The sequence below is a fragment of the Podarcis erhardii genome (genome assembly GCF_964252035.2).
Source record: "Podarcis erhardii genome assembly, chromosome: 14".
NCBI classification, from domain to species: Eukaryota; Metazoa; Chordata; class Lepidosauria; order Squamata; family Lacertidae; genus Podarcis; species Podarcis erhardii.
This window is the reverse complement of record NC_138503.1, coordinates 45,253,522-45,272,109: the sequence shown is the minus strand read 5'-3', so window position 1 is coordinate 45,272,109 and position 18,588 is coordinate 45,253,522. Positions and strand designations below refer to the sequence as shown.

General features: G+C 45.2%; 1 protein-coding gene across 4 annotated transcripts in view; it reads right to left on the bottom strand.

The window, feature by feature from the left end:
- Positions 1 to 405: 405 nt before the first annotated feature.
- Positions 406 to 18,588, bottom strand: part of LOC309329211 (ATP-sensitive inward rectifier potassium channel 12) — a 60,812-nt gene continuing 42,629 nt past the window's right edge. For 2 of the 4 annotated variants that reach the window (XM_081839891.1, XM_081839892.1), the window contains exon 2: positions 406 to 9,736. In XM_081839891.1, the coding sequence (XP_081696017.1) occupies positions 8,283 to 9,587 (1,305 nt within the window). In that variant the 5' untranslated portion in view covers positions 9,588 to 9,736 and the 3' untranslated portion in view covers positions 406 to 8,282. The remainder of the gene's footprint in view (positions 9,737 to 18,588) is intronic. The other 2 variants (XM_081839893.1, XM_081839890.1) reach the window with 1 other exon arrangement.

Below are 18,588 nucleotides of genomic sequence, written 5' to 3'. Positions count from 1 at the left end.
GCCCCGGGGCCAGATCTGGCCCAGTCGCCTTCTAAATCTGGCCCGCGGACAGTCCAGGAATCAGCTTGTTTTTACATGAGTAGAATGTGTGCTTTTATTTAAAATGCATCTCTGGGTTATTTGTGGGTCATAGGAATTCGTTCTCCCCCCCCCCCCTTCAAAATATAGTCCGGCCCCCCACAAGGTCTGAGGGACAGTGGACTGGCTCCCTGCTGAAAAAGTTTGCTGAACCCTGATTTAAAATGTTGTGGTCATAAAGGCACAGGAGCAGAGTGGGCAGCGGAAAGGTGGCAACTGTAACTTACTCAAAGGCCTTTTCCCAACTTCTTAAACAGAAACTGTTGGGTTAATTCTTAGTTGCATCCTGGCAGCATCGAGAAAATGATGCACTGTCACACTCGGAAGTAGGCAAAAAATATATATTATTATTGTTATTATTATTGTACATTATATAACAGCACATTCAGTTTCTAGAGCTATACATTTTATATAACATTATTCTCCAGAGCTAGGTATTTACCAAGGGAGGAGAATATGGAGCAGGACTGAGAGAGAACGGAAAAATAATCTTGCTATTTGCTAGCTCTGCATGGCTTTACCTACAAATCATTTCAGGTTGATCTATGCAGCAGTGTCGTTTTTTAAAAAAAATACATATGTATATATTATTCTAGTCTCTGAGACCGGACTGTACAATTATATAACATATAGTTTAAAAAGCAATAATTTACTTAAAGATTCTTTTCTTCTTCTTTACAAATATTTACTGTGATATACATTTAGAAATTAATTCCCAGAGGAACAACCCCTTCCTTTCCGGCTGGCACCCACCCAAACAGCAGCTAACGATTCACCCTTTCTTATTTTCTTTTTTTAAGAAAAACAACAACAACCCAAAACACAACCAATCTTACAAGCTGTTGTTTAAAAAAATAAATAATACACTCAATATATAGGCTTTGATTCTATCTCCTCTTCACCCTGTCCTTCCACCCCCCTTTTTTGCTCAACAAGCAGTCTTTCAGAGTGGTCTGCTGGGTCAAGGGGAAGGCAGCGAAATAAATCTCAATTTCAAAAGGAATCAGAGGAGACACAAAATGGCACCTTATCCTGAGCCAGGCCATTGGTCCATATAGCTCAGTATTGTCTAGACTGACTGATAGCGCCTTTCTGGGATTTCAGGTTTCTCCCAGATCTACCTGGAGATGCCAGGGATTAAATCTGAGACCTTCTTGCACGTAAAACAGATTCTCTGTCACTGAGCTATGGCCCTTCCTAGCATATACAAACGGAGACTGGTTAGACATGGGACTCAGCTACACAGCTGTGAATAAAACGTTTTAAGTGCGTTGCAAAGTGCATTATACAAATGGGACACTGGATGGCGATGGTGAGCTATGGCAAATTTAATATATTTTTCAAAACATTTTTCAAAAAAAGCATTTTTCATAAATGTTTTTAATATGTGTCTAGATTCCACCATGCACTCACCACTTCCTACTGCATGAACACTGCATGAGCACTAAGACCTGCACTAATTGGGAATATATTGATTTCAAAGTAAGTTCCAGTTCTTCAGCTAGTTAGTGCGGTTGTCACTAGTGAACATACATAGGCTCCTTAAATGGCTTTAATGGTCGTGCCCTCAAGGAATTCTGGGAACTGTAGTCCTATGTGTGCAGACATGGCTGTAATCTTAATCCTTTCAGACTCAGGGCCAGCCTGTAGCCTAGGTGTGGGGAACCCTTGGCCCTGAACTATTACTCCCATCATCCCAGGCCACTGGCCATGCTTGCTCGGGCTGATGGGAGTTGTAGTTCAGCAGCATGTAGAAGACCAAAGGTTTTTCACACCTGCTTCAGCTGAAAAATGCATTTCCCAATCATGATTAATTTTTTTTACTGCATGGCAGTCAGGCTGTTCTTGTGACCCACCTTTGATCATTAATTCAAGGATGGCCAAAGTGGTGCCCTCCTGGTGTTATGGGGCTACAATTCCCACCATCCCTCTCCACTGACTACGCTGGCTGGGGCAGATGGGAGCTGGAGACCAATAGCCTAAGCAGGGCATCCCATCAGTTTCCCCTCCAGTAGCCCATCCTCACTGACTAGTTCAGGACCAATGCGTCAAAGATTTTTGAAACGGAGAATGCATTATATCCCCACAAAACAATGATTCCAGGAAGTGGGAGACCAGGGAGCTTTGACTAGGGATTTTGGTTTCTCTCAGTTTCTCATTTTTTCCAAATCTTAAATTAAGCTATTCACATTTCCACACCACTTTGCGATTTATTGGGAGCGGGGAATGTTTTCTAATGCACATGTTTTTGGGTACACATTTTTGCTTAATTTACACATTTTTGCAACGCATTCCCCCCAAAATATTTATGTGTTATTTTCACCAATATATGCATTTTTAGGTATAGTTTACTCCCAGGTTTGTTTGTTTGTTTTTTAGGGGGCACACATTACTTAGCTGAAAAACTGCACTGCAAAATTCCTAGAAGCGCAAATTTCAAAGGACAACCATGTTTTGGTTTGTCTATTGTTTTGGAAAGTGCAAATTTGGTTGGTTTGCCTTTAAATGCAAACTGAATTGAGTTTCTCCCCACCCACCCCCAAACAGCCATTGCAATCAAACTGGTGCAAACTGGTGAAAGTTTACATTGTATGTATCCCTGGTGCATAAATTTAAGCCTCAGTGGAGACACAGCACCGTTTCTCTGTCAATTCATTTGAACTTTTAATACATTTTGCTGTTCAATTGTTCTTTTTGAATCTTGTATTGTAAGCCTCCTTGAGCCTATAAAATTTATTTATCTATTTATTCAGTTTCAGTTTTGGAAGACCGCTTTCCACCGTAAACGGAGAAGTCAGGGTATCCCAGGATGGCTGCGTTTCCATTTGCGTCTTGTTTCAGATAGTGCAAATTAGGTTGATTCGTTTTTAGACATGAACAGAATCGAATTTTGCACCTCATTGCCATCCATAGCTATAACAAGCAAACTGGTGCAAAACTGGTATAAGTTAGGTATAAGAAGAGGTATGCTGAGAATGTATATCTAAGCATTGGTCAGTTCACATTCTGTGTGGTTGGTGCCTTTCCCTGGCCTCGATTAGGCATGCCACCTTGAACTCAAACTTTTGAGGTGCTTCACTCATTCCTCCTCCTCACGTAACATGAATCTGCCAATGTTCAGGGAGTCAATGTGCTATGGGCTCCCCATGGTTCCTAATCACATGGAAAACTTATGCCTGTGTGAATGCAACCTGCCTTTTCAGATGCTCTTCTGAACACAAGGGATGGTGACTGGGAGCGGCCGCCGAGACCACATAACACCGGTCTTGAAAGACCTACATTGGCTCCCAGTACGTTTCCGAGCACAAGTCAAAGTGTTGGTGCTGACCTTGAAAGCCCTAAATGGCCTCGGCCCAGTATACCTGAAGGAGCATCTCTACCCCTGTCGTTCAGCCCAGAAACTGAGGTCCAGCTCTGAGGGCCTTCTGGCAGTTCCCTCACTGTGAGAAGTGAGGTTACAGGGAACCAGGCAGAGAGCCTTCTCAGTAGTGGCACCCTCCTATCAGATGTCAAGGAAATAAACAACTATCTGACTTTTAGAAGACATCTGAAGGCAGCCCTGTTTTGGGAAGTTTTTAATGACTGATGTTTTAATGTATTTTTAATCCTTTGTTGAAAGCTGCTCAGAGTGGCTGGGGAAACCCAGCCAGGTGGGCGGGGTATAAGTAATAAATGATGATGATGATGATGATGATGATGATGATGATGCCAGTGATGATGGGTGAAGGTGGTCCTTCTTACCTTTGTGTGTTTGCTACACATGTGGAGGGGGAACGAGTGAGGAAATCTTTTATTATATGAACAGGGTTTCTAAGGCTACAATCCGACAACATACCTACTTAGAAGATCCATTGAACTCACTGGCATTTACTTCTGAGTAGGCACGCATAACATCGCACTCTTAAATGAGTCGTGATTATGCGTATTCTTATGTTAAGAATAAACCTTAAAGAGTGTAAGCCGAGCCAGGCATGGGGCACCTGTGAGTCTTTTCTTGGACCCTAACTCCCATCATCTGCAGCCAGCAGGGCTGATGGCTATGGATAATGGGAATTGGAGTCCAGCAACATCTGGAAGGTCCCAACATGACCCCAAGTCCCATCAATGAATGTGCCAGCTGTTGAACCAAGTGAAAGGAAATTCTGGATTAGTGACTCTGGAACGCTAATGCTTACTGATGGCTTTTAGGGATCGCCAGGGAGTGGGTTGCATTATACCAGCACTCTGAAGGAACCCACATGTTTCTGGAGCAGCCAAGCACAGGCAACAGCGGACTTGGGGTCTCAAATTTCAGTGGCACCCTGTGCGACGCCAGAATTTGGTCCACCTCTTTCGCTCCTAGCTAAATCATAGTTGCAGCACCCCTGAGGTTCTTGGGCAGGAGCCTAAGGCTTTCGGGAGCCATTGCAACAACATGATACAGTGCATGCAACGTTTAGGCTTGCCAATTTTTATTTTTACTTTCACCAGTCCTTCCTCCTTCTGCGCTTCCAAATGTTGTTTGGTATGCAGGCTTTCGCAGGCAATGAAGCTTCTCTCCTCTCTGAGAGAAACCTTTGCACCTGCTGATCTCTGCAGATTGAGCTGTTGTTGCCCAGGGTCCAAGGAGCATGACCATGCTGGCTTTTCCTCTCTGATCAGTTGGCAGCCTAAACTCACCCAGGGCCTTAGTGACCAAATTCTAATTTTAGACAGGTTTCCCTGCCCTACCCCCAACTCTGCCAACCTCCTCCTCTCTGCAAGCTGTCAGGGAACGTATTATGTCCTTCAACTCCTGCCAGCCTTTGCTCCCAGGCAAATTCAGCCAGGGTGAGACTCTCTCTGTTTCTCTTTCTCTCTTTCTCTCTCTCTCTCTCTCTCTCTCTCTCTCTCTCTCTCTCTCTCTCTCATGCTTTGCAATAACAGATAACGTTGGGGACCTGGGAGATCGATATTCGCTTGGAATGTGTGCCGTGCGAATTGCATTTATTGCTTATGATCCGCTCTGTGGGTCGGTCACACACCTTCATCCAGATGGCTGGACAAGGGACACCCACCGTGACTGGGCGAGAAGAACAGAGTGTTACTCGGAAGTAGCAAGAAGATACGGCAGAGGGGGAGAAGAAAGGAAGAGATTTACGCAGTATGGCTTTTGGTGCAAGGCCCAAGAAGCATGCTTTGGGAACAGAAAACAATTGCATCTCTTTCTCTCTTTTAAGGCGCAGCCCCTTTGGAGCCTAGGAAGGTGGGGAGTCAGGAGAAGTAATCTGGTTCCATTCTGTCATCCTCTGCTGTGGTTAAAAAACAAATAAATCAGAGCATCTTTCTGTGGCAGAGGATGCTCTAATGGAGGGCATTGCAGAGGGGGTCCAACAGGACATTGTGTGGTACCTGAAAGCAGAAAACCCAAATTGCACCATGCACACTCCTACTCCCATGCCCCAAGATAAATGTAAGGAGAAACAAAAAATTACTGAATTTGCTAAATGATGGTTAATTTCCTTCACTTTTATGCAGAGGGAGGGAATCTATGGGATTCCAGATTTTGCTGGACCACAGCTCCTATCAGCCTCAAGAGAATGAACAATGGTCAAGGACAAAGGATGGGCAAGTCAGCCAGTTTTGGTTCTTCTCAGTTTCTCATTTTTCCATTCTTAAGTTCTCCACATTTCCACATTATTTTCCTTTAAAATAATAATAATAATAATTAAGGTCCTCATGAAGGTACACCAGCATTTTATGGTGACTTTCTCCTAATATATCAGTATATATATTATATATTCTCCTAATACATATTCTCCTAATATATATGTATAGACACTTATACATAGCAATTTCCCCAAATGTAATGTATTTTTTCATAATGGCTTAATATTTTAAAAAAACTGTTTCCCCTTCCCTTCATGCTCACTGTGAGCTTGAGCAGAAGAGTTTGGATTTGATATCCCACTTTATCACTCCCGAAGGAGTCTCAAAGCGGCTAACCTTTTCCTTTCCCTTCCTCCCCCACAACAAACATTCTGTGAGGTGAGTGGGGCTGAGAGACTTCAAAGAAGTGTGACTAGCCCAAGGTCACCCAGCAGCTGCATGTGGAGGAGCGGGGAAGCGAACCCGGTTCACCAGATTACGAGTCCACCGCTCTTAACTCCTTGATCTGGAAGGCGGCATAACACCCCCAAATAAATGCAGACATAAACTACATCTGCACACAATTCAAGCACTCTCATGCCACCTTAAGCCAGCCATGGTTCCCCCCAAAGAATCCAGGGAACAGTGGGTTGCTAAGGGTACTTAGAGTTGACCAGAGGCCGCTCGCCAAGCTACAATTCCAAGCAGCCATAACAAACTACAGCTCCCAGGTTTCTTTGGGGGAAGCCAGAATTGTTCAAAGTGGTCTAAGAGTGCTTGAGATGTATGTTGTGGATGTGCCTTAGTCTGCGTGGCACCTTGTTTTAACTCTGCACATCCCCATTTCCTATGAAAATGTGAATGGGGGAGTTGGACTGCAGTCCCCATCAGCCAGTATGGCCAATGGTCAAGGGATGTTGTGAGTGCTATTGATGTTTTATTGCGTTTTTAATATTCTATTGGGAGCTGCCCAGAGTGGCTGGGGAGGCCCAGCCTGATGGGCGAGGTATAAATAATACATTATTATTATTATTATTATTATTATTATTATTGCAGCAACATCTCTGGAGGGCCACAGTTTCCCAATGCCTTCCATAGGAGGAAACTGGTATGTGAGGGGACGGTGTCTAATCCTTCCTGTGCCCCTGTGATCTTTCCAAAGGACTCTCTGAGAGTGGTTGTCCTAAGCCCGGCCCTACTTTCAGTCTCAGGGCCTGTCTGAGGACGGGGGGACGGGACGGAGAGGGTTGGGTCATTTGAGATGAGCGGCTGGAGGAAGGGTTAAGTGCTTCTCTTCTTGATTCCTCCCTGCACCTACCTCCCCTTGCCCTGCATTACCAACACAGGATAAATAAACCACAGGGTTAGGGTTCCCATGTCTTAACGTCTAGTCCTTCTCTACAATTTTGTGTGTGTGGATTTTCTCCCTCCACTTTTGAGGACACCAGGCAAGAAAACTGAAAGCTTTTCCTAAATGAAAATGTGTTTTGTTTTGTTTTTGAGAGAGAGAGAGAGAGAGAGAGAGAGAGAGAGAGAAGAGCTTTGTTGCTTTTGTCGACTTTGGACTTCGTTCCCTTCTAAAAAGCAATCGCTTTTATTGTTTGAAAAATAATGTTTTTTGGTAAATAGTTTTGCATGTGGGAAGTGAAACAAAAAGATTAAAAATAACCTCCCTTGCTTTCCCCTCAACAATAAAGGTGTACTATGAGCTGTAGGACTTCAAGTGCTCGTCTAGTGCAACAGAATTACATCTCCAGGCAGTACATGTATATATTACATATATTAAATATAATATAATTTGTTCATTCATATTTTGAAAAACAACAACAAGATTTTGCTACCTGATATTTTCTCCTTTTGAAATTGTATAGTGCTTAGCTTTTAAAAAAAAAAATACCCTCATTTTCAACAGGGAACATAGAGACAAGGAGCTTGCCCACATTTCCACTTGTCCTGTGCTTAGAAAGCACGGGTCCAAGCAGTTTTCTGCTTGACCCACGCTTCCCAGGCATGGGTCTGTGCCGTTTCCCCCTTGCCCCACACCTTTCCCAGGGAAAGCCCACTCTTTAACTTTAAACCACAGCAAACAGCAATCAGGAGAAAACCTGAACTGCCGTCTGCCCCAACTGATTGCTAAAGAACTGTTGTCCCTGGGATAACGTTGTAGGACAAGAGGGATGAGCCTTCGATCATATCACTCTGGATGCGATGATACTCCTGCTTGCACAGAGCCTCAAACTCACAATGGTTGGGTTTCTAAGCTTGTGGTGCCGCCATATTGAATCTGTCCTTCACTATGTTCTCTTAACAGCTTTGTTAACACTGGATGTTCACAACACTTTGAGGCTGGCTAGGGTTTCTCAGACCATGCCATTCAGTGGTTATTGCAATTAAACCTTGGGGTTTTTTTTGTGTTTGTTTTGTTTTGTTTTTAAAAAAACGCACAACAAAAACAACACCCTAAAAACCATTCTAGCTCTCAGGCATTCCTATGGCACTTGCATTGTTCTGCATAATTTGAATTGGGTTTCGTTGAGGAGGGAAAGAGACCGGGCAGGGGGAGAGACACCCTTGAAAGCAGTTACAGGGGCCCTGGGTCATATTTCCGACTCCCTTCTGTAGGATCTTTGATCCAGAGCTACGGTGGCCTGCAGAGTCTCAAATTCAGGCTGGTTGTCTGAGCCTGGGTCGTCCAAACCTCTGCAGTCGTCATCCTCCTCCTCCTCCTCCTCTTCCTCCTCATCGCGGCTCATGAAGGCAAGCTCGTTCTCGTAGCAGAAAGAGTTGGTGCCGGGGAGGAGGAATTTGTTTTCCATCAGGTCCTTGGCACTGCAGCATGGGGTCGACGGGACCTCATACGTCTTGTGGAAGTGCGAGTAGTCAACTTTGTACTGGCATTTCTCCTCAAACAAGACGGGCTCAAAGCGGTGGCCCCACAAGATCTCGCTGGACAAGTAGGAGCTCCGGGCTTGTGTCGTCATGGCGGTAGCTTCCACCATGCCCTCAAGGATAACCACGATTTCAAAGTCGTCCGTTTCCAGATCCTGACGGCTAATCCCAAACAGAGGGCTCTCTTCATTGATCTCGTGGAGGATGGTGAGCGGAGACACTAAGAAAATACGGTCCAAGCCTTTGTCGAACCCAACGTCAATATCTATTTGGTCAAGTGGGATGTATTCCCCCTCTTCGGTGATCCTGGACTTTATTAGCTGAGCTCTCACATGAGCCTCAACAATATGACTTTTCCGCAGGTTCCCCACTCTCCACATCAGGCAAAGCTTGCCGTCCCTCATGGCTATGACCGCATGATGGCTGAAGAGTAAGGTTTCGGCCCTCTTCTTGGGCCTAGCCATTTTTGCCATGATGGCGCCAATCATGAAAGAGTCTATGATACACCCAACGATGGACTGGAGGACCACCATGAAAACAGCAAGCGGGCACTCCTCCGTGACGCACCGGAACCCGTAGCCTATCGTGGTCTGTGTCTCAATGGAGAACAAGAAAGCAGCCACGAAGCCATTCACTTGGAGGAGGCAAGGGGTGAACGTTTCGTCCTTGACTGGCTTCTCGATATCTCCGTGGACAAGCGCTATGAGCCAAAAAATAAGACCAAACAACAACCAGGACACTAGAAAGGCAAGGGAGAAGAGCAGCAGCATATATCTCCAGCGGATGTCCACACACGTAGTGAACATGTCTGCAATGTACCTCTGTGGTTTGTCATCCATGTTGGTAAACTCAACGTTGCATTGTCCGTTCTTCTTAACAAACCGGTTCCGGCATTTCCTCCTTGTGTGGATCTTACCGTTGCCAAAGCCATTCACTCCCGGCATGGTGGTTAAAGTCAACCCGTCTTCCTCAGAAGATACGATGCTGTAAGGGTTAACTCTACCTGCACTCATCCCTGAGTCGAGCAGCAGTGGGGCAGAAGGGTCTCTGGACTCTTTGGGGGGCGTTGCCCTCGGCTCCCTCCCAGTCTTGACCCTATGGAAGAGAGGAAGGAGCCCTTAGATTTTGAAGTGCTGCAGGCAGATAGATCTAAGTGGAGGTTCTGCAATGAGAAAACAAAGACACACGGATTATCTCTCAGAAACGAGAAGTTGTGATAGCCGCTCCAGGAATTTGCTTGAAAGGTAAGGTAGATAAAATAAAATCATATTTCAAACTTAACAAGGTTCAAGTTTCTCTCTGCTTTTGTCCATGTGCAGGAAAATCAGGTAGGGTTGTCTCCAGCTAAGGTCTACACCATGGGTAGGCAAACTAAGGCCTGGGGGCCGGATCCGGCTCAATCGCCTTCTAAATCTGGCCTGCGGACGCCCCAGGAACCAGCGTGTTTTTACATGAATAGAATGTGTCCTTTTATTTAAAATGCATCTCTGGGTTCTTTGTGGGGCCTGCCTGGTGTCTTTACATGAGTAGAATGTGTCCTTTTATTTAAAACGCATCTCTGGGTTATTTGTGTGGCATAGGAATTCGTTCATTCCCCCCCCCCAATATATATATATATATATATAGTTCAGCACCCCACAAGGTCTGAGGGGCAGTGGACCAGCCCCCTGCTGAAAAAGTTTGCTGACCCCTGGTCTACACAGACAAGAATTGACCTAAGGTAGCCACGCCTGTTATCTTCAGGAGGCCTACTCTGAGTAGGACTAGCACTGTTTACAGCTCAACATTTTGAAACCGAGTGCAGAATTATGCATCCCCAGAATCTCATCTTTCATCAATTAGAAAAGAAATAATTATTATTATTTCTAATAATTTTATTATTTATACTCTGCCCATCTGGCTGGGTTTCCTCAGCTACTGTGGGCTAGGGGAATCAAGATACTAGCCCTCATGGGCATTCCTTCAAATAAAAGTCGTTGGTACTTAGCTTCAACAGTGCTACCGCGTCAGACACTCCCAAAGCATTCAGATAGATGAAATGGATGATGAAACATTAGAAGTAGTATAAACTGTGCAAATTGACTACTATTTCAGGAAGACTGACCGCTTTTTAAAAACTTTAGAAGCACTGAGTGTGCATTTGTTCCATTGAAGGTGCGTTTCATCCCCTCTAATAATAAAAAAAATCAGGATGATTTCTGAAGTGTTGAAGAATCTGTGGTCTTTTAAATGTGTTTGTGGAAGTGGGGGGGGTTATTGGTTTCTTTGTTTTTCTTCATTATGTGTTTTGTGTTCTCATTTTGCATCTAGCTGGGAGTGTCAAGGAAGCATAATGGAGGGGGGATATACATGGAATTTGCAAGAGCATAACAGAGCAGGGAACAAAATAAGCGGTCCTTTTCGTGACAAGGCGAGGCCCATCGAACAACCGCATTTGCAAAATGCACCTTGGAGCCACAGTGTTGACGACATGCCTCCGAGCTTCCTGATCTGGGTGTGTTGTTGCTTTGAATCTCACAGCTAGACTGGTCAATAGAGTCGATTGCTGTAATCACTGCCATGGCCAGGGGGAAGAGATGTAACGAAAACACTCTTGTGGTCACGTTGAGGGGCTCTATGTCAGCTGGCGAGGGCGGCCTCATGCCATTCGCTGAGCACTGCAGAAACCGGAAGGCCAAATCAGTTCACGGAGCAAACAAAGGAGCTCGGGAACAGAAGGACGTGTCAGATATTGAGTCTGAGCACGAGTCCATCTAGCCGAGTATTGTCTGCTTACGGGGGTAGCCAATATGATATCCGCCAGACGTTCTTAGACTACAGCTCCCATCAGCCCCAGCCAGCATGGCTGATGGTCAGGGATGATGGGAAGTGCAGCCTCCAGGGTCATCTGGAGGTTGCCATGTTGGTTAACCCTAGTCTTCACTGACTGGCAGTCAGGGGCGTCTTGCCCATAGAGGCAAGTGGTGCTGGGCGCCAGGGTGCTAGGTTCTGGAGGGCGCCAGGGAAGAGGCAGAGTGTGGATGTGGCGCCTCCCGACACCAGCTTGCTGCCCTCGCCTGCCTCCGCCATGCCACACCGAAGCAGCGCAGCGCCCAGAGCCTTTGCCTGCCATAGCCATTGTGGCACAGGTGCCAGGGAAGAGGCAGACACTGGGCGCAGCACCTCCCGGCATCAGCTCGCCGCCCTCGCCCACCTCACTGAAGCAGCACCATGTCCGGAGCCTGTGCCTCTTCCCCACTGGAGGAGCTGCCCTCCAGCTGCTGCCCCCCTCCTCCAGCCCCGCGAAGCTGACAGCAGTGCCGTAAAAAGGGCGGCAACTCTGCAAAACGGGGGGGGGGGGTGTGGTGTGGTGCCGGAGGGATCATTGCACCATGGCCCTGCTGGCAGTGACTCTTCTGGGTTTTGAACAGCCCTCCCTGGGAATATCAGGGGCTGAACCTGGGCTCTTGGGCATGCAAAACACATGCTTTACCAATGATCTGCATGATTTCCTTGCCCGATCCCATGCTCTCCACCCCCAGCTCATCTGGTGAAGCACCAAACGTCTTCCCACCTCTTCAACTCTTCAATCCCCGACATTTCCAGAATGGGATAGCAAAGTCTGCTGTCTGACAATAAGCCGAGGGCCTTCTGGCGGTTCCCTCATTGCAAGAAGCAAAGCTACAGGGAACCTGGCAGAGGGCCTTCTCGGTGGTGGCACCCGCCCTGTGGAACGCCCTCCCACCGGATGTCAAAGAGAAAAACAACTACCTGACTTTCAGAAAACATCTGAAGGCAGTCCTGCTCAGGGAAGTTTTAAATGTGTGACATTTTAGTGTACTTTTTGTCTTTGTTGGAAGCCACCCAGAGTGGCTGGGGAAACCCAGCCAGATAAGCAGGGTACAAATAATAAATTATTATTATTATTATTATTATTATTATTATTATTATTATTATTATTACCTGAAGCACTGCTGTTAATCAGTGTAGACAGTACTGACCTAGACGGACTGAAGTGCTAACAGCTTCTTTTGCTCCCATATTTGTATGTTGTTGCGATCACTTTTTCTCCAAACAGCTCAGAGCAGCTTCCGTCTGGTTCCCGTTCAGCCTCCAATCAAGGCAGCTAACTAAGCTAGAACCTGTGTAACTTCAGCTGAAGAGCTATGCCCTGTACCTGCAGACCGCCCTCTGAACCATTAACACACCTGGAAACTTCCTGAATTATCTCTGCAGGCATGTGGGTCCTGAGGAAGGCGTGTGGCTCAGTGATTAAACGTCTGCTTTGTGTGCAGAAGGTTCCATCTTCAATCCTCAGCAGGCAGGGCTGGGAATGTCCCCCAAATGAAACCTTGAAGGGCCTCTGGCAGTCAGTGCCAACATGACTGTGCTGGATGGAGGAATGATCTGACTCAGTTTCGGTCAGCTTCCTGTGTTCCTCCCAACCCAGAACGAAACACATAATCTTGCACTCCTGTCGGATTTGCTACGAACTACGTAGGCATTAGAAGACAGGCCCCTGTTGTGTTAGAACAACCCTGTGCGGCTTAAGTGAATTCCCTACAGAATTCGCCGATCAGCCCTTTAAGAATGGGACCAGAATGCACCTGGAAGATGCTTAAAGGTCTCCTTGATTCTTGGATTTGGTTCCCTGCAGCTGGTTTGGCCAGGAAAAAGAGAGAGCGCAAGAGGAGCTTTAATTGAATTTCTAGCTTATCCCTAGAAGACCCTGTAATCTCTTTAAATACAGCCTCTTGTCAATTTCCTTTCATCTGCTGTCGGTGTTATGAAATTCATAACAAGGCAAGGGTCTGGATAGAGACATAGAAGGCTGTGTTAAGACCATTGGCCTATTTAGCTCCGTATTGTCCCACACTGACAAACAGCAGTCCCCCCTCCCTGGGGTTTCAGACAGGTAACATTACCAGCTGTACCTGGAGGTGCCATGAATAGAACTTGAGGTTGTTGGCATGCAAAGAAGATGATCTCCCACTGAGTTGACAGTCCTTTCCCATGAAGCCTCTCATTGGGTGGACAACTCAAAACTGGGCAAGGAATTTATCCTCCCTTCCTCTCACCTGCTACCAGAACAAGCATAAATAACCAATTACCTGCCCAGTGTTGATTTCAGTTAGTTCCCAGCATGGGTCCAAGGGCTTTAGAATACCTGTTTTCAATGTTTTGTGGTTTTGGCTGACACAGTTAATTTTTTTTAATTGTTTCTGCAAATCAAAGCACATATAACTGGAGTCACCAAACTTTTTCAGCCAGCGGGTTCCTTTGGGATTTTGAGGGAAATGCAGTGGGAGCTAATCAGGAGTGCTTTTTGGCAGCCTTGCCTGAGAAATCAGCCACAGCTGTATTTAGATCAGATTAAACCAGCCACTGCACTGATAACCTTGAGACTGGGCTACCGCAATGAGCTCTATGTGGGGCTGGCCTAGAAACTCCATCTAGAGCAGGATGTGGCAAAAAAAGAACTGCAGTGTGGACCCTCAAAGTGTCCCTATTTTCCAGGGATTTCCTTGATTTAGAGAAGCAGTCCCGGTTTCTGATTTGATCCCAGAACATCCCACTTTTCCTTAGGAGGTCCCTATTTTCACTGGATAAATGTTGGAGGGTATAGAGTTATCCGACCCCCAAGCCATCTGAAGACAATCCTGTATAGGGAAGTTTTTTATTGTTTAATGTTTTATTATGTTTTTCTATACACTAGAAGCTGCCGAGTGGTTGGGACAACCTAGTAAGATGTGTGAGATATCAATAGTAAAATTATCATTATGGAATGGGACGTCCCTATTCTCACCGGAGAAATGTTGGGGGGCATGCATGTGATATCTCTGGCAAAACAGCTGCGCTGCTGCCTGTATGCTACAGGGCCTAGTTAGACGTTCTTGTACTAATATACAAAGCCCTAAAGAACTTGGGTCCAGGATACCTTAAAGACCACACAAACCCTTATATTCCAGCTAGATCACTGCAGTCATAGAATCCCCTGCAATGAAGAAATCTCAACTAAAGCATCCATGAAACATGGCCATCCAACCTCTGCTTAAAAACCTACAAGGAAGGAGAGTCCGCACCTTCTGGGGGAGTCTGTTCCACTGTCAAACAGCTCTTCCTGTCAGAAAGCTTTTCAGGATACTTAGTCAGAATTTCCTTTCTTGCAACTTGAATCCACTGCGTCAAGTCCTACCCCCCCCCCCCAGAACCGGAGAAAACAAGGTGGTTCCATCTTCTGTGTGACAGCCCTTCAGATATTTGAAGATGGCTATCATCTCCCCTCAGCCTCCTCTTTTCCAGGCTAAACACACCCAATCATCTGGAGGAGGGCTGTGAATTGTCCCTGTGTTTCAGAAGCCTGACTGGCTTCAGCTAGTAGTCAAGTGTTTGGTGTCATTGGTCCCATGGTGTGCAACACACATCCAGCTGAGATTTGGCAATTGCTAATATTCAGGTATTTCTCGAAGACCTTTTTATGCCGACAATTCTATCCAGTTGTTTAAATTTTCCTAAGATGAGCCAGACATATTCACAATTATTTTGAATTGTTTTAATGGTATTTTATGTCCTATCATATTTGCATATATTGCTGTATGCCACCTTGATGTATTTTATACCAGCGGGCAGTTTTAGGAATATAATTTGTAAAGAATAAATAAAAGGAATAGCAAAATGGCAGCCACGGGGGGTGGGGGTGGCATAGCACAAAATGGCTGCCTTATCTAAATGAGCATATAAGGATACAGGATCACAAAAAATGGTGTGGGCTTGCTCCTCACCCCACCATCTTGCACCCCACCAGTGGAGGAAAACAACATCTACAACAGGCTCCTCTTAACTGTTATTAAAAATAATAAGAGTTATTAAAAATAATAAAAGAATATATATTTGTACTTTTCCTCTGTTCAGAATGGAAGAGTGAATGTGGGGTCCAATGCTAGAATCAATTCAATGTGGGCATGTCTGAATGCGTTTGAGGTAGGAGAGGCCGAGGCAGTACAAGGAACTGAGCAGGGACAGCAAAAAGCCTCTCGTTTAGTGATGATTTTTGAGGTGGTGTTTATCTTTATTTATTTCACATCATTTGCATACCACTTGACTGTAATAAAACCTCTTAGGTGGTTAAAATGTCGCTGGATGAGATTTTGATGTATTTTGTAATGCTCATTGTTCCGTCGTCCCCCCCCCCCCCCAGTTTTTAATTACATTTGTGTTTTGTGTTTTATCCCATCAAGTCACTTTGAGGCTTTTTATATTGCATAAAGCGACTGATTAACTATGGATAATGATAATGATTAGAGCTTTCCCCCCACCCCCAGCTGGAACCTCCAGGTGGGTGCCGTTGCCATTATAAGAGAACAAGGGAGACCTTCGTGGTCAGTTCCGACGCCTCTTTTTCTAGAAAAATAACACTGATGATGATGGTGTTGATACAGATTTACCTATTTGTAGAGAATCCAGCTTGAGGCTGGATTTGATACTTTGAATTCTGATGTGAACCAACCTAATCACATTCCCCTCCCTGCGCTACTGTGCTGATTGGAAAATATCCACCGGCTTTCCCACCTCCCAAATATCCTGAGGTGGCTTTTGGCGCAAATAAAAAAAGTGCCAAGATCCCTTTATGAAAACCCACCTATCTTGAGGAAGAAATACATTTAGGAAAGGGGAACGGTCTGCTTCCCTTTGATGTGCATCAAGGCAACACTCTTCCCAAAGAGTTTGGGCAAAGCAACAGTTACAAAGGGAAAGGGAGGGAGGAATTAGTGACCTCCAACAAACTAGAGCTGCTTTATCTGATGAGTTTATTACTTAAAGCAGGGAGGTGGGGAGGGGGAGAGATTACGTAACCATGTGGCTGTTCTTCCCTCCTGGAGGGATCATCAGGCTACCCATTCAATTAATCCTTCCTAATTCACTGCCCTTGGGGACCTTCTGCAGAAAACAACAGAAATCGCTTTCTGCTTTAGGCCAGTGCTTGCTTGGGAGCTGGGCAAGCTGCAGGTTCAGTGGCCTCCTGGCAAAGCCCCCCCACCAGCTCTTTTGGGCAAACAGTGTCCAGCGGCTCTGGGAGCTTTCTGAGGGGCCGGGGCAGCAGGAGGCTGAAATCACATGTGCAAAGGGTGTAATGATCGCAGCAGAAACTTGCAATTGCAGATGCCACAAAGGGACACAGAGGGGGAAATTACTGATCACTCTACACAGGGATGGGAAACCCTTTTCGGCCTGAAGTCCATGATCCTTTCTGGATTACCCTCTAAGGGCCATGTCCCAGTTGTGGGCGTGGTCAGGTGTGAAGGTGGGCGGAGCGACGAGTGCGAATTTTACCATTGTGCAGAAGGCTGGTTTCTGCACATGCTCACTAACCCCTCCCTTAGACCCTCCAACATGTCAAAGGGAAAAACTGGAAGGCCAACTTTGGGACGCCATTGTCCCTTTTTTTCTCATAAGAGGACAGCGGCCATTTTGGGTGATGCTATCTTGCACGATTTTGCAACAGGAACTTGCTTTTTTTCAGGCACAAAAAGTGAGATCGCGGCCCCAGAAAAAAGCTCTTTCCCTGGGGGGAAATTGCATCGCAAAATCAACCTGCGAACACATTTTAGAAACCACAAATCATCAATTTTGACAAAAAAAAAGAAAAGAAAAGCAGAGCATCCTGTTGCTAAACATTTTAATTCTGAGAACTGCAGCCTGTTATCGATAATTGCTATAGAGATGCAGACAGATCCAACAATGTTAGGAGAAAGGAAGAACTTCTGAATGTAAACTCTGAGCATATCAACACCGCATAGAGTATCAGCATCTCTTAGCTTCAGTGGCTTCAAAGGCCTTCTGAGCTGTCCATTCTCAAAGCTCTATAACAGCCTCCTTGGAAACAGCATACATTTTTATCAAAGCAACTGATGAAAGCAGAAGCCAAAATATTTTGCTTTAAGAATTTAACATTTCTGTTTTGTTAGTCACTGCAATATGCATAACTACACAAGTACACCACCACCAAAGAGCAGGTACATATTTCAACACACAGTTTACTAGGATTTTAATAAACCGATGCATAGTTTCTTGGACGTAAGCTCTTTTGAACTCTGTGGGGCTTACTCCTAGTCACACAGAGGCGACTTGGAGAACACACTTGGCTTTAACAAAAGCTCTTCAGCCAGCTGGAATACAACCTTAAGCTTTCACTTAGACGTGCAAACCATCTTGCACTGAAGTGTCACCATTTAAACCGCTAGTGTGAAGAAAGGACCCCATCAAAGAAAAGGGAAGAAGTACCCAGCTTCTGCTTATTTTTGTTTCCTTTCCCAACTCACTCTATGCTAATCCATCACTAACAAAGCCTTCTTGTTGCCTCATTCACATTTGTGACCCCGCCCACTTCAAATCAAATCAAATTTTATTAAACGGTCACAGACCAGATTAACTCGTACAGCTAGTCAGCAAAAGATAACACCGGAAAAACAAAGGACAATTTCAATACAGATTAGGCCATAACAGCAATTTAAAATTAGACAGCATAAATAAAATTAAGTATTTGCCTTCGCCTGCATATTGACATTTTTGCCTCTGGCCTCACTTTTGCCTCTGGCCTCACCCACCGCCAGCATGCGGCCCCTGTAAGGTTGCTAAGATGGAAATGCAGCCCACGATCCAAGACTGTTTTCCCTGGTTTAAGGGAGTAACTTTACACCAGGGATAATGAACATTGTGCCCTCCAGATATTATGGACTAAAACTTCTAGCCAGCATAGGTAATGGTCAGGGATGATGGGACTTGTAATCCAAAACAAAAGGAGATAAAATTACATACTATTTTGCACATAGTTCGGGGTGGAAGACCTGTGGCTATCGAAATAATAATAATAATAATAATAATAATAATAATAATAATAATAATTTATTATTTATACCCCGCCCATCTGGCTGGACTTCCCCAGCCACTCTGAGCGGCTTCCCAACAAAATATTAAAATACAGTAATGCATCAAACATTAAACATCTCCATATATTCCTGACCCTTGGCCATGCTG